General features: G+C 40.0%; 1 protein-coding gene across 1 annotated transcript in view; it reads right to left on the bottom strand.

The window, feature by feature from the left end:
- Nucleotides 1-4,609: 4,609 nt before the first annotated feature.
- The window catches only part of LOC120883312 (multidrug resistance-associated protein 4-like), a 152,642-nt gene continuing 140,331 nt past the window's right edge, over nucleotides 4,610-16,920 (bottom strand). Inside the window, exons 29-31 of the mRNA XM_040267351.1 lie at nucleotides 12,262-12,434; nucleotides 11,717-11,822; nucleotides 4,610-5,086 (exon numbers count right to left, since the gene is read on the bottom strand). Coding sequence (XP_040123285.1) covers nucleotides 4,952-5,086; nucleotides 11,717-11,822; nucleotides 12,262-12,434 — 414 coding nt within the window. The 3' untranslated portion in view covers nucleotides 4,610-4,951. The remainder of the gene's footprint in view (nucleotides 5,087-11,716; nucleotides 11,823-12,261; nucleotides 12,435-16,920) is intronic.

The following is a 16,920-nucleotide window of genomic DNA, read 5'->3' as shown; positions in this document are numbered from 1 at the left end:
TTGGGTTGTTTTTCTGGAACTGACTTGCATGGAAGTGTGGTAGTGTTAGCATCTCAGTTGTGTCCAGCTCTTTGCGACCCCATGGACTGTAGCCCACCAGTCTCCTCTGTCCATGGGAATCTCCAGGCAAGAATACTGAAGTGAGTTGCCATTTCCTACTCGAGAAGATCTTCCTGAACCAGGGATTGAACCTGGGTCTTGCACATTGCAGGGTTCTCCCTCATTGCAGGCAGATTCTTTACCATCTGAGTCACTAGGGAAGCCTTGCATGGGCAGCTTGTATATTTTGGAAATTAACCCTTTGTCAGTTGTTTCATTTGCTATTGTTTTCTCCCATTCAGCAGGTTGGAAAAATGATCCCACTTTTATACTGTAAAACACTCTATAGTCTCAAAACATTTAAGCATCTGCTCTCTCATCTGATCCGCGTAATGAGTTTGAAGAAACTGGCAGAGATGCAATCCTTGCTCTACACACAGGTGAGGACCTGAGGCTCAGAGGCCTCAGGGGACACAAGGCCACGTGGATGCTAAATGCCTCCTCCATTGATTCAAACTGGTCCAGGTGCCTAGAACTAGGATATTAGGATTTTGTAATTTCTGGGCTGTATTAAGTGATTTCATGAATAGGCTAAATAACACCTTTGTTACACACCAGGAGCAAAGAAACTTCAAAAAACTCAACCAGGTCTGCTTAATCACAGAACAGAATGAATGACAGGCATTTATTCTTTGTTTGAGTTGAATTGTGTCCCCTCCAATTTTACATGTTGAAGTCCTAAACCTTCTAGTACCTCAGAATGTGACTGCATTTGGATACAGGCTCTTTAAAAAGCCAAAAAAGTTAAAATGAAGTCAAACAGGTGGGTCCTAATCTAATAGACTGGAGTTCTTACAAGAAGAGAAGATCAGGACACAGGTACAAACAAAGAGAAGGCCCTGTAACAACACAGAGGGAAGATGGCATCTCCAAGCCAAGGAGAGAGACCTCAGAGGAAACCAACCCTACTGACACCTTGAGCTCAGACATTCATCCTCCAGGGCTGTGAGAAATTAAATTTCTGTTGTTTAAGTCGTCTACTCTGTGGTACTTTGTATGGCGGTCCTAGCAAACTAATGCCCCTTCAGCTTTGTGAATCTGAAAGTTAATTTCTCTGCTATTTCATGGATCATCTAAAAGGGTCGATCAGACAGTGATTCAGCTCACCTGAACTATGTATTTTTTAAAATGTGACTTGGAAGCACCTTTTCTCAGCTGTTGAGTATTCTTTTCAGATGAATGTATTCTGTTCTATTAGAGTGAAAATTCTGTTTACTTAGGCTAATACTCCTGGTGTTATAGCTCTGAACAATGCATTGGTACCTGATGCTTGCACATCCAAAAAACTGATAATCTGATACCTTACCTAGGAGGATGCAGAAATAATGTCAAGAAGATGTTCAACTGGGATGAGGGTCAAGAAATGCATTTTTTTTTTTTTCTGTAGAGGTGACCTGACCCAGTGGCACAACTGCAACTCAACAGTGAGGTTCTGCCACTCCATGAACTTGGGTGATGGCCCCATCTTGGATACCACGTAAATGAAGCAGTGTGCTCAGAATTGACACAGAACACAGTACCTAGGGTGGCCCTCAGCCTCCCCCAGCAATTGCCCCTATGTGCTCCCTGGACCAGCTTTGTAACCTTAGGTGAGCTCTGAACCCACTCTCCTCATCCACAACATGGATAAAAATGGACCATCATGAGATTAAGTGAAATCATACATGTGAGAGCAATGTAAAACAAATTACAGAGAAGGCAATGGCACCCCACTCCAGTACTCTTGCCTGGAAAATCCCATGGGCAGCGGAGCCTGGTAGGCTGCGGTCCATGGGGTTGCTAAGAGTCAGACACGGCTGAGCGACTTCACTTTCACTTTTCACTTTCATGCATTGGAGAAGGAAATGGCAACCCACTCCAGTGTTCTTGCCTAGAGAATCCCAGGGACAGGGGAGCCTGGTGGGCTGCCACCTATGGGGTCGCACAGAGTCGGACACTAGTGAAGCGACTTAGCAGCAGCAGCAGCAGCAGCAGCAGCAGACAAAAGTAACTTACCCTGAATATTGTTAGAGTAGGGGCAGGATTACTAGACCAGAAAGCACAAGATTTCTAATTCTATGACCCATGTCTGCTTTTATATGCATGTTACACTTGATTTAAAACATTTACTGAAAGAAAATATTTCTAATTCTGTATCTGCTGAAAACTAACTTAACACCAATTATATACGTAGGGCCACCTTCCTCCTAAGGGGCCTTAGTTCCATCACCTGTAAAGTGAGGTTGTTGAAACCTATTATCTTATGTTATCTGGACCTATCAGAAGTTCTGTGATCTACTTTTCATTATTCAGTGTCTTGATAATACATAATGATAGCATAGTGTTTAAATGAAGACTTTGACACAGGTGGGCACACCTCTTTCTAATGTGAATGCCTAAGGTGGAAAGACCAAAAGAGTTTGATTTCTGGCTGTTTTGTGATTTTGTTACACAGAAAATGACAAATGCCTATCAAGTCTTCCATGACTGGCAGACACTTGAATTAATGAAAGTGCTCTGTGAATTTCAGGCATAAAAAAATATAGGGTGATATATGGCTCAGATGGTAAAGAATTTGTCCTCAATGTGGGAGACTGGAGTTCGACCCCTGCGTTGGGAAGATCCCCTGGAGAAGGGAATGGCAACCCACTCCAGTGTTCTTGCCTGCAAAATTCCATGGACAGAGGAGACTGGCAAGCTACAGACAATGGTGTTGCAGAGTCAAACGTGACTTGACGACTAACACACTCTATACTTGCATACAATATAAGTACTTTGGAAATGATCAGAACACAGACTTCCTTGTCCCTAAACCTAAGTATGAACTCTAACTCTGCCACCTCTTCAGCCAGCTCTGCAACCCAGGAAGTCTCCTACACTATGAGCAGCAGAAGGTACTGCTCTGCATTTCCTCATTGCTAAGGAGGGCTAAGATGAGACAGTGATGAACTAAGGCCACAGTTTATATAAATGTTTCATATAGAAGTACTTAAGATACTGGGACGTGTTTTCTTTAAGACATTTAAAATATTACACTAGTAATCTTATTCTACTTACAAGTGAAAATCTGGGAAATGCACAAAAGTATGAAGAATAGAAAACATACCCATAATTTAATACTCAGAGATACATTTTCTATGGGAAAGCCTCATGACAGGCAGCTGGAAGCCTCATCCCACCCCCAAACACTGAATGTCAAGGGTCAAGAACACCAGACCTTCCTTCCCTCCATCTTCCCATCAACCCTATTCCCACTTCCACCTTCTTCCAGAAAAACTTAACAGATGGCTGTATGACAATGGCTAAGTCTCCTAAACTAGACCTCAGTTACCATCTCACCTTTGTTTAGAAGATGTCACGTGACCTGAGTGTTACCCATCAAGCCCCTTCCTCACACCATGCACAGAGCTTAGTGCCTCACACACCTCATCTCTGAGAAAGTGGTCTGTAAACCTTCAAGCACCATGCAGACTACAGTGTGATGGTACTGTGAGTTCCTGATTTGTCCTGATGACAATTTCATTTTCTAGAAGGTAGAGGAAGCCTGTGGGTGGTGAATGGCAAATATACCTAAGTCTAAACAACAAATAATTTGGGAGAAGCTGACAATATCATGTAGACGTTTTCTTTACAGATTAGAAAACAGAAGAGACCTACAGCTTTCCCTGGAGGATCTTTCTATAATCAAAATATTCCAAAAATTATCCCCTGAACTCTCAAATTTCCTGGATATTGCTTGACAGAACTTGCATCACAAATATGCTGAGCACCAATCGGAATGAAAGTGAAGAGGAACTAAAAAGCCTCTTGATGAAAGTGAAAGAGGAGAGTGAAAAAGTTGGCTTAAAGATCAACATTCAGAAAACGAAGATCATGGCATCCAGTCCCATCACTTCATGGGAAATAGATGGGGAAACAGTGGAAACAGTGTCAGACTTTATTTTGGGGGGCTCCAAAATCACTGCAAATGGTGACTGCAGCCATGAAATTAAAAAACGCTTACTCCTTGGAAGACAAGTTATGACCAACCTAGATAGCATAGTGAAAAGCAGAGACATTACTTTGCCAACTAAGGTCCGTCTAGTCAAGGCTATGGATTTTCCTGTGGTCATGTATGGATGTGAGAGTTGGACTGTGAAGAAAGCTGAATGCCAAAGAATTGATGCTTTTAAACTGTGGTATTGGAGAAGAGTCTTGAGAGTCCCTTGGACTGCAAGGAGATCCAACCAGTCCATTCTGAAGGAGATCAGCCCTGGGATTTCTTTGGAAGGAATGATGCTAAAGCTGAAACTCCGGTACTTTGGCCACCTCATGCAAAGAGTTGACTCATTGGAAAAGACTCTGATGCTGGGAGGGATTGGGGGCAGGAGGAAAAGGGGATGGCAGAGGATGAGATGGCTGGATGGCATCACTGACTCGATGGACGTGAGTCTGAGTGAACTCCGGGAGTTGGTGATGGACAGGGAGGCCTGGTGTGCTGAGATTCATGGGGTTGCAAAGAGTCGGACATGACTGAGTGACTGAACTGAACTGAACTGAATCAGAATGAATGTAAAGGGCCTGCAAAATGAGAGTGTTCTGTGCTCTATGAGAATCTGAATGCAGAGTCCAGAAGTGTGGAAGTCCAATCTGAAATCTCTGTCGCAGGCACATGTGTGTGCATACAGAAGGGTGCACACATCCTGACCCCACCCCCACCACTGCTGCAGATTCTCAGCAGACCTGCTTTTAACCCGCCATGTGTTGTTAATACCCACTCATGAAGCTTAGTCTCTGGAGGCTTATAAGGGCACAGAGTGCTTGTTATCAGACCCCTGATAGAGATCTTGTGAAGAGTGAACCTGGAGACGAACTTTAAGAACAACTCCCTGTCCTATTTTGCCCTTTCAGTGAGGACAGCTACTTCCTCCTTGCCCAGTTGTTGCACCATTTTGTAAAACAGACTGTTTCTATTCTGTAGTAAATCATTTGGCTGACCAGTTTCTTTCCGTTTCCCTGAATCCAAAACCTGTAAACAGCAAAAAGAAACCCATTAGTACATAATGTCTCCCAGTAACATATTATAACTCAGACAATATTTCAAAAAGTGGCAGGATAGGGAAACAGAGAAAATCTATTTGGGTGGTAGGGCTGGCTGATGTTTTAATAGTTTGATTAATTTGTTTTACAATGCAGACAAAGGCCTAACCTGACCTTTTAATATCATAATGTTATAGGAAAGAAAGAAAATAGAAGCTTTAGACTATGACTACTAGTATTCTATAGCATCTTATTTTATGTTCAGGACATTTGGGGTTTTATAATTAGCACTTTTAGCTCTCAGACTCTGAGCTTTGAGACAATTTATTCAGATACACAGATTTGGCAAGTATCTTCATTCAAGAAAACCAAACTCCATTTACCTAAAAAGTAGGTTGGTGTCATACAAACCAGAGAGCAGTGCTCTGACAACAAATTAATGGTCGATTTGAGAATCTGAGCAATATTTGGGGAAAACCATAAAGGCTTCCAGGATTTCTTAAGGATCCTGGATTATGCCAGCTTCTAAGAGGAACAGAATCCTTGTCCAAGGGGTTGAGATGTGTCTTGCAGCTGGATGTGGTTGTAGTTTATGCTTCTGAGAGAGAAAGCCTGGCAAAAGGAGCTGGTACATAAGCAGCTTTTGCAAAACTGCTCTGCACAGAAGAAATCTTTAGAAATCCAGTTTTCTCTTTGGATAAGACTAAAGAAGCAAGTAAGAAATTGAGCTCCAAATTCCAGTGATCATGGCCTACAAAGCACATGGGGCCAGCCCAACCTGAACTGCCTAGGAACTGAATCTGTTTTGACAAATTATCTTTCTTTCCTTATCTTTCTTTCTTCAGTTGCTTTCCTTTCACCCCTTTTATTGCTCATTAATAAGTCTGCTAAATGTAAACTGAAAAGGAGAGGAAGGGATCCTTCACTCTGCCTTTCTACTTATTAGTGACTTTGGTTAATAGTTCTGGATGGGGAAAAAGTGTCTGAAACAATCGGCCCAAGTGATATAATTATAAAAACAGTTCTTATGTTCAGTAGTATTTAATTCTTCATTTAGATCATATTTGAAATAAATGCATATTAAGAGAATATGCTGGATGGGCTTCCCTGGTGGCTCAGCGATAAAAGAATCTGCCTACTAATGCAGGAGTCTTATGTTCCATCCCTGGTCCGGAAAGCTCCCATATGCCACAGAGCAACTAAGCCCATGTGCCGTAACTACAGAGCCTGTGGTCTAGAGCCCAGGAACCTCAGCTATTGAGGATACATGCCTAGAGCCCATGCTCCGTACCAAGAGAGCCCATGCAATGAGAAGTCTGCACACGGTAATGAAGAATAGCCCCTACTCGCTGCAACTAGAGAAAAGTCTGTGTAGCAAGGAAGACCCAGCACAGCCTAAAATAAATAAATAAATAAATAAATAAAGGTTTGTTTTGTTTTTTTTTTTAAAGAACAGAATATGCTGGAACTCTAAACAACACACAGGTTGTTTTTCAACATATAGGTACTACAGTAAATTTAATCCTTTGCATTTAATTGGAAACATTTACTAGTCTCATAAATGCCATTTTCCTGTTAATCATTTGTTTAGTACTGTGAATCACTGCTAAGGGAAGCTTTCTCAAGAGTCCAAGAAAATCAAATCTGTTTCATCCAGAAACAGTCCAACTCAGTGGGTAAAGAATCTGCCTGCAATGAAGGAGACACAAGAGACACAGGTTCGATCCCTGGGTTGGGAAGATCCCCTGGAGAAGGGCATGGCAATCCATTCTAGTATTCTTGCCTGGAAAATCATATGGACAGGGGAGTCTGGTGGACTACAGTCCATGGGATCATAAAGAGTCAGACATGACTGAGCAACTTTCACTTTCACATCTGCATAATAATTTAAACATTCAGTGAAAGTTGCTCAGTCATGTCCAACTCTTTATGACTCCATGGGACTGTAGTCCACCAGGCTCCTCTGTCCATGGAATTCTCCAGGTAAGAATACTGGAGTGGGTAGCCATCTCCTTCTCCAGGGGATCTTCCTGACCCAGGGATTAAACTCAAGTCTCCTGCATTGCAGGTGGAATCTTTACCATCTGAGCCACCAGGGAAGCCCTGTAACTTGGCATGTCAATTTAGATGTCTCAAACGTGCAATTCTACTTAAGCATAGCATAACAGAACATAACTACCACTCCTGATGTTGAAGAAGAAAAACTGCAGTTTTAAAACACTTGTCTCCACACATCTACGTTAATTAATCTATGAAACAGTACGCAAGAATTGGAGAAAAGACAGTTTCTAGGGTAAATAGTACTGGGAAAGCTGAACACCTGAAAATATATGAAATTAGACACTCCCTTACATCATGCACAAAAATAAACTCAAAATGGCTTCAAGATCTAATATAAGGCTGGGAACTATAAAACTAAATGAAAACACAGACAAAAGACTCTTTGACAGGTCTTTTGCAATATATTTTTTTTAAGATTAGTCTCCCAAAGCAAAAGAAATAAAAGCAAAAACAAATGGAACATAATCAAACTTTATAAAAGCTAAAACTCATGTAGAGGCTACAAAAGCTGAGATGGGACACAGACTGAAAAAAGGCCAGAAATAGAATTTTACCAATTTAGCCTTTACATTTACTGGTTTGGTAAAAGACTATTAGATATTTCAGAACAAATAAACATAAAGCAAATCCAAATTCTTGTTATGTACAGAAAAATAGGTATAATTTTGGATTAACATCCCTTATAAGAAAAGCTCCTACAATCTCCTGTTAGGTCCCCAACTCTTCTCGTAACCCAAGATAAACTATTAACTAAACCACATACTCAAGTTGGTATGATAACAATCCCCAAATCCTAAGATCTCTCCAGGAACCCCAACCCTAAACTGCTTATCAAGCTCTAGTAGGTTAAGTAAAAAATACATTATGTTGGGTGAGTAAGTCAGTTACATAAGCTCAATGAAGATGTGTTTACGAAGCCTGTTTATGTGCAGATATTCCAGACAGCTGTCCTAGAAATAAAAATGAAATGGACCCACTGCAAGACAATTTGATCCTTTTCACTGGCAAGATGTCATCAGTGATAAAGAAGAATGCAGGGAGAGGTGGGTGAGTGCACCGAGAGGTGGGGTGCCCAGGAGAGGATGGCGGAGAAGCCTGATAAGAAAGATGCTGGAAATGATGACAACAATGGAGAGAGATCCCACTGTGCAACAAGCAGAGTGGGGAGGGGGAGATCTGAGTGTCAGATTTGTCTCTGGCTGCCAGGTGATGACACGGGACAGCTGTCCAACCCTGGAAGGTGGGTCCTCATTGGGAAAATGGGTGCCTGTGATTTTCTCAGTGATTGGACAATGTGGTGAGTATGAACTCAAAATCCTGCCCTGGGTCTTGAAATAGTAAATCATTCTTCTCACTGGGGAGGGATGAAGGCTGCGTCAGGGTGACCTCCACAGCCACTCTCCCAAAGCTGCTGCCTTTGCACACAAGTGGCACCCCCCATAAAGCATCTCTTCTCCCTAACTGTACTTTCTACCTCAGTGTTAGTTATCTTTCCTCTGAAAACTTGAGTGAAATCTCTTGGAGTGTTTTTGAAGGAGCTTTTCTCTTCTCATATGTCCTAATTACAGCATGTAGGTTTATGAAAGAAAAGTTCCATTAAGGTGAAAAATAGAATTTAAGTAAAACTCTAGTTAAGTTGAGCTGTTTAGTCAGGTGGGGATGTTACAACCATTTCTGATTTTCACTTTTGTGGGAAAAATTCTAAGAAGAGGTTTGAGATGAGGAAGAAACTAAGAATATAAAACCATAAGATGGAGTATAAACAGAAGAGGTGGGATTTAAGTTTCTCAGCTCTGCTTTTGGTTCATCATTCATTTCCTGAAAATTCTGAGAACAGTGAAAGTGCTGACCACAGATAACAATGTTAGAGCAACTGCAGATTGTCACATGCTTCCTTTGTTCACACCAACAGGAGAATCCGGGTGATATGAAGGCAGCAGTGTGCACAGACTGGAGGGAAGAGCTGGGCTATTGGCTGCAGAGAAAGCAGGTCATGAGCACCCAGCTACTCTCAAAAACTACAAGAAGAACCTGCTAGTGTAGAGAGAGTGGTGAGTCTTAGGATAAAGAGCATTTCTAATTTGTCTGTCTTGCTCCACTGTTTTGTGGCAACAAAGAAAGTAAGGAAGATCATATTAGTTGTCATTATGACTCCATCATGTTTAATAAACTTAATATTGAGATAACTTCTTTGTGGAATCAAATTCTAAGCCTGACACATGAATGGTGCTTAATGAACCAAAGTGGGGTAAATCCTTTAGGAGAGACAACACATAAACAAAGCTATTAATTAAGTCACAGTTGTTTCCCAACAAGCCCTTTCTCTGATTTACTTACAGTGAACAAAACCATATCCACCTAATCATTTCAAGATATTTGATAAAAGTGACAATTTTGAAAATATATAGATGTCTAAGTTTTAGATTAATTATGCTCTATCTTTATGATGAAATTTTAGGCAGCTTTAAGAACTGAGCTGTGGAAAATTAATAAATGACACGGGAATTTTAAGAATACATAAAAATTCTGGTAATAAGTATTCTGTTTTGCAGAATAAAACAAATTATTAAAATGGCTCTAATGCCCAAATAATATTATAGCACTATATAACCGCCACTATCTGGTAGTGGGTGTTTTGTAACCTTTCCCTTTATGAGATTTTCTTTTATTTTCCTATTTCTACCTTGCACATTTATTGCTTTTTTATAAAAAAAAAGCTTTTTATGGATTATATTCAATTAAAAATAGAATGTAAAAAAACATATTCATCTATCTTTCTGCAAAAGTATTCACATGCAATAAAATGTAATTATTACACCTTATCACTTGCAATGATAGGACTTTATGGTGACAACCCTGTCAGTTATGCCCTTCATGAGCATCTGACACTTTCTCAGCTACTCCTTGAGGCCGGTCACCTGCCCTCTGGAGCATCAGGCTCTGAAACAGATTGACTCGTCTTTATATCCACGTGAAAGCTTTCAGAATAGACAGTCACCTGTTTTCCAGAAAGGAAAGAGGTATAGTTACCCCTCAGTGTGGGTACAGCTCCAGAACACCAGAACGAAGTGGATATGGCAGTAAAGTGAGTCATATGAATGTTCTGGTTTCCCAGAACATACAGGAGCTGTGTTTACGTGACATTGGCCTATCAAGTGTGCAACAGCATTATGTCTGAGAAAACAATGTACACACCTTAGCCTAAAAACAACGCACTGCCTTAAAACCGCTAACCAGCAGAGGGGACTTCAGCAAGTCAGAGCAGTAACACCGATGGGGCAGATCACCAGAGCAACTATGACTGTGAAAAAGTCTGACACATAATGAGAATTACCAAAAGGTGAGACCGTGAATTGGAATAAGGAAATACTGTTTGAAAAATGGTGCCCATAGACTTGCTTGATGCAGGGTTATGATAAGCTTTCAATCTGCAAAAACAGAGTATCTGGGAAGTACAATAAAATAGGGATGTCTATTTCTAAAGCAAGAAATATAAATAAGGTTCACATTGGGAAAGGAGCATGTCAAGGTTGTATACTGTCACTCTGCTTATTTAATGTATATGCAGAGTACATTATGCTAAATGTCGGGCTGGATGAAGCTCAAGCTGGAATCAAGATTTCTGGGAGAAATTTCAATAACCTCAGATATGCAGATGACACCACCCTTATGGCAGAATCAAAGAGGAACTAAAGAGCCTCTTGATGAAAGTGAAAGAGGAGAGTGAAAAAAGCTGGCTTATAACTCAGCATGCAAAAGACAAAGATCATGGCATCCAGTGCCATCACTTCATGGCAAATAGATGGGGAAACAATGGAAACAGTGACAGACTTTATTTTCTTGGGCTCCAAAATCACTGTAGACAGTGACAGCAGCCAAGAAATTTAAAAGATACTTGCTCCTTGGAAGAAAAGCTATGACAAACCTAGACAGTGTATTAAAAAGCTGAGACATTACTTTGCCAACCAAGGTCTGTCTAGTCAAAGCTATATGGTTTTTCCAGTAGTCATGTATGGATGTGAGAGTTTGACCATAAAGAAGGCTGAGCACCAAAGAACTGATGCTTTCAAACTGTGGTGATAGAGAAGACTCTTGAGAATCCCTTGGACTGAAAGAATATTAAACCAGTCAATCCTAAAGGAAAATCAATCCTGAATATCCATTGGAAGGACTGATGCTGAAGCTGAAGCTCCAATACTTTGGCCACCTGATGCAAAGAGCTGACTCATTGGAAAAGACCCCGATGCTAGGAAAGATTGAAGGCAGGAGGAGAAGGGGATGAGAGAGGATGAGATGGTTGGACAACGTCACAGACTGAACAGACATGAGTTTGAACAAACTGGGACATAGTGAAGCAAAGGGAGGCCTGGTATGCTGAACTCCATAGGGTCAAGAAAAATCAGACATGACTGAGCGAATGAACAACAACAATTTTGAGGAAAGAGAGGAGAAACTAAGAGAAAATTACATTACTGGAGATTCCTATCAAATTTTACAAGGAAGGATACATTGAAAAATTGAACATAAATGAAAACAACTAAAGTGGTGAGAGTCTTACCGATATCCGTTGACAGTCAATGACATTGCTCAACCTGTGTGTGATGGTTAGCACAGTGCAGTGAGCAAATTTCTCACGAATTTTTTTTTGTATTAACTCATCAGTTCTAGAATCAAAGAAATTGATTTAGTTCAGTAAAAACAGGAAAAGCAGACTTTTGACTTAAAAAATCATGATACTTTTAATAATGTTTTTAAAAATCAATACCTTAATGTATAATCTTGTTCCTAAAAAAACTAAGTATAAAAAGTCTATTTAGAAATTTATTGTTTTTCAAAAATGGAAAATAGTCTTCCCTCAAAATTGCTTGAGATTATAATGAGCTGGATTTAGGAATCTAGCTCTCTCAGGATGCCTTATAACAACATTAACCCTATATAACATGTCTTGATTTTTCCTTTGTTTTCTGGAATTAATATTAAGAAATATCCATGAGGCCAAGAGAACACTTAGAAACATTTCTAAGCATCATTAAATGTTTTCCATTTACCACCTTTAGAATTCAAGGATTCAAATTCAAGTTTTCCTGGATCTCAGCTCCATACCTTGGATCCACATTTGATGTGGCTTTGTCAATAATCAATATCTGATTTTTCTTGAGAATAGTCCGAGCAAGGCACACCAGTTGTCTCTGTCCAACACTTAAGTTCAACCCAGATTCTGCTAATTCAGTATTCATTTTACCAGGAAGATGTTCAAAGGTGTCTTTAAGTTGCACCTGTGGATACAGAAAGAATGACATTTTCCTAAGCAAACTGTTACTGAAGTATACAAGCCTCTTACACATTAGAACTCTGACGTCCTCAGGACTTATGTATCTTACATGTACAGCCAGGTGATGTGGAGAGCTCTTTCCAAAGAGTGTTCACTGAGAAAGATGGTGGAGTCAAGTCAGGGCAGAAAGATCTCAATCTCCCTCATCCGTGCCACAGGATAGCCTCCAGAAACCCCACCAAGGGATTAGTTAAGGAAGTCTCTCAAAAAATGAAGCTATTTCTCCCAATGTGGTTTAAACAGAAAAGTTAAAACAATCTTTATGATTGAGTCAAGTTTCCCAACGTTCATTTTGCATAGGAGTTGGTACACTAAAAAAAAAAACTTCAAAAATTTTTACAGTAAGTCTTTTTCTCTGAAGATAAAATCTTACCAGCACATTTGGTTTTAGAAAAGGCAGAGGAACCAGAGATCAAAATGCCAACATCCACTGGATCATGGAAAAAGGAAGAGAGTTCCAGAAAAACATCTATTTCTGTTTTATTGACTATGCCAAAGCCTTTGACTGTGTGGATCACAATCAACTGTGGAAAATTCTGAAAGAGATGGGAATATCAGACCACTTGACCTGCCCCTTGAGAAACCTGTATGCAGGTCAGGAAGCAACAGTTAGAACTGGGCATGGAACAACAGACTGGTTCCAAATAGGAAAAGGAGTATGTCAAGGCTGTATATTGTCACCCTACTTATTTAACTTATATGCAGAGTACATCATGAAAATATGCTGGGCTGGAAGAAGCACAAGCTGGAATAAAGATTGCTGGGAGGAATATCAATAACCTCAGATATGCAGATGACACCACCCTTATGGCAGAAAGTGAAGAACTAAAAACCTCTTGATGAAAGTGAAAGAGGAGAGTGAAAAATTTGGCTTGAAGCTCAACATTCAGAAAACGAAGATCATGGCATCCAGTCCCATCACTTCATGGCAAATAGGTGGAGAAACAGTGGAAACAGTGACTGAATTTATTTTGGGGGGCTCCAAAATCACTGCAGGTGGTGATTGCACCCGTGAAATTAAAAGACGCTTACTCCTTGGAAGTAAAGTTATGACCAACCTAGACAGCATGTTAAAAAGCAGAGACATTACTTTGTACAAAGGTCTGTCTAGTCAAGGCTATGGTTTTTCCAGTAGTCATGTATGGATGTGAGAGCTGGACTATAAAGTAAGCTGTGTGCTGAAGAATTGATGCTTTTAAACTGTGGTGTTGGAGAAGACTCTTGCAAGTCCCTTGGACTGCAAGGAGATCCAACCAGTCCATCCTAAAGGAGATCAGTCCTGGGTGTTCATTGGAAGCACTGATGTTGAAGCTGAAACTCCAATACTTGGCCACCTGATGTGAAGAGCTGACTCATTTGAAAAGACCCTGATGCTGGGAAAGATTGAGGGCAGGAGGAGAAGGGAACGAGAGAGGATGAGATCATTGAATGGCATCACTGACTCAATGGACATGTGTTTGGGTAGACTCCGGGAGTTGGTGATGAATAGGGAGTCCTGACATGCTGTGGTTCATGGGGTGGCAAAGAGTCGGATACGACTGAGTGACTGAACTGAACTGAAAATACACAAATTCAAACAATTGCAAACTGCACCTTATACATTAGTAATCCTGGAACCTGCTCTGGTGATGGTTCTTTCCCAAGTTTACTTCTATAAATACTGAACCAATCAAATGCATTTTCCTCAGTGTCATAAATGTCTTGCAGTGAATGAAAATTCATGAAAAATAAAACACAACATCTTATTTCCCCCAGAATATGGATATAAGTGATGTTTATATTAATCTATCTTCATAAAGTTATACTCCAAAGATTAGAAAAAACAAACTTTTAACTGCCAAAGATAATCTGAAACTACATTTGGTGGTAGGGATAAGTTCAATAAATATTTATTTTGGAAAAGTATTATAGAGCAAGAACCAAACTCAGGCTTTACTTGAAGTTGAATAACAAAGAAGAAATACACTCCAAATTAAGAGACCAACAGATTGATGAGTGATGGCTGATAAATGATCTGACGCTTTACAATATCAGATAACAACACACCAAGGATGAGTGAGCAGTGTTTTTAATTTTTCTTTTTTCAGGTATCCTAAATGCTGGAGCACATCTATGAATGTGAACCTGAATTGTGTTCCAAATGGGAGTCTGATCCCGTGAAAAAGGAATTCTGAGTTAGGATTAAATATGGTATTTGTAGGTAGTGTTAGCATGAAAAGTACATAAAATCTAAAGAGTAAGATTTAGACTGTGGCGCAAGTGGTTGGACTTGCTTAAGACTGACATCCTGACTCACACTTGCCTCTGACTTGGATGACATCTCATCACTAATTTGATTTTATACTTTCCTTTGAGTTTGTCCATATTGGCGTCACAAGGAAAAAGGGTTGTGAGGGGAAATGTTTTTCAGAAAATGTTAATTTCTGAGATTCTGTCTTCATTTATAAATCAGGGATGGTTATGAGAATATATGAATATGAAGGTCCTCTGTAGTATAATGATAAAATCAAATTATAATTAAGTATTAAAATGGGAAAAAAGGACAATAGAAGCAGAGACAATAATAACTAGGAGCTACAATTAGAGAATCTGAAAACATACTAGGTAATAGTATAATATTACTGTTAAATGTATTGATTGACATGACTGTGTTAGGACATACAAGGTGATGTCCTTGTTCTTACAAGGTGTACATTTTTGTATTTAAAGGTGAAATCCAACTTTTAATAAACATTTCTACAACTTACAAACAATTCAGCAAAATGTATATTATATTTATTGATGGAGAAAACATGGGAAGACACTAACAGCTGATGAATCAGGTGAAGGTGTTTTATGTGTTCATCATACTATTCCTTACATGTTCCTATGATTTGAAAATTTTAAAACAATAAATTGGAGGCTTTGGACTCCCTGGTGGTCCAGTGATTAAGAATCCACCTGTCAGTGCACAGGACATGGGTTTCATCCCTGATCCAGGAAGATCCCACGTGGCATGGAGCAAGTGAACCCATGTGCCACAACTACTGAGCCCACACTCTAGAGCCCACAGGCTGCAACTCCTGAGCCTGCAGGCCACAGTACTGAAGCCTGTGTGCTCCAGAGTCCAGGTGTCACAACAGGAGAAGCCATGTCAGTGAGAAGCTATGTACTGCCACTAAGATTAGCCCCTGCTTGCCACAACTAGAGAAAGCCTACAAGCAGCAATGAAGAACCAGCACAGCCAAAGAAAAAAAAAATGGAGACTTGAAGCCAGACAGCCTGGGCATAAGTCCTGCCTGGCTTTGCCAACTGGACAAGTTTCTAAACTTACTCTACTTTAGCTTCCTAAGCTCTAAGACTATATTACCATAATTATAAAGATGGGTACCTCCTAACATTGATAGAATATAAAATGAATCAGTACATGTAGAATTTATGACAGATCAATAGATATTGCCCAATATTAGTAATGCTGTCAGCTAGCCTCTCTTCATGTTCTGCTCCATTGTCCTCCTTTGCATGTATCAATACTGAGAACTTGTTACATATGCATTGACTTGTTTTCCATCTTCTCCAAGAGACTTTAAGCTCCAAGGGTAGAGATTTTGTCTTTTTATGACTGTGATAGCCCTACAATCTGCAACACTGCCTGTCTAACAAGCTCTCAGGAGCTATTTGTTGCCTGTATGAATGAAGGCATGAGTGAATCTCATCGTGTAACACATCTGTTCCAATAAATTAGAAAATAAATCCACATATATAAATAATTTATACATAACACTATCTTAAGTTTAAGTGTAAAAGGAATATATTATAACAATTAACTGGGTCCAAGCTATCACAACCTCACACTTTAAACAGTGGAAAGCACTGAAAAAGTTATGATTTAAGGAAAATGGAGTAAATAATACTATTCAAAACTATACATCTCAGTAGAGAATCCTTCAGACTGTTTTTGAGTTTGGGAAAATAACAGAATATAGCAAAACTGAAAAATAATACACTGAATTTGAAGGCACCCTATTTCTATCACTATAAACATTTCAATGTAACCTACTATGTGTACTGAATCTACCAACCAGGCACCAACACCCTTCTCAGGAGATCAACACAGATGTCAGACGGTTTCTATATTTTGTGGAACCTTCTTACTTTTCGAAAAGAAAGGCTGCTGTGGACTGAAGGAGAAAGGGAAATGCAATCAACAGATGGGGAAGAGCTTTTACTAGGGCAGGACTGGCAGTAAAGGATGTAAAGGGAGAGCCCGTTCACATAACACAAGGCCCGGAAGTGGACATGTGACCTGTCTCCACCACAGGGACTGAACCACGTGGTTCCTGATGCAGGGGCTACTGATGCCCAGGTTTCTGTATCTCGGTTTCCTGTGTGATGAGACACATTTCTGTCCAAACAGAGACACTATCAACATCAGACATTTGACTGCATGA

The sequence above is a fragment of the Oryx dammah genome, unplaced genomic scaffold (assembly GCF_014754425.2).
Source record: "Oryx dammah isolate SB20612 unplaced genomic scaffold, SCBI_Odam_1.1 HiC_scaffold_24, whole genome shotgun sequence".
Classification (NCBI taxonomy): domain Eukaryota; kingdom Metazoa; phylum Chordata; class Mammalia; order Artiodactyla; family Bovidae; genus Oryx; species Oryx dammah.
Note: the sequence above shows the minus strand (reverse complement) of the source record. Positions and strands in the feature narration are given on the sequence as shown.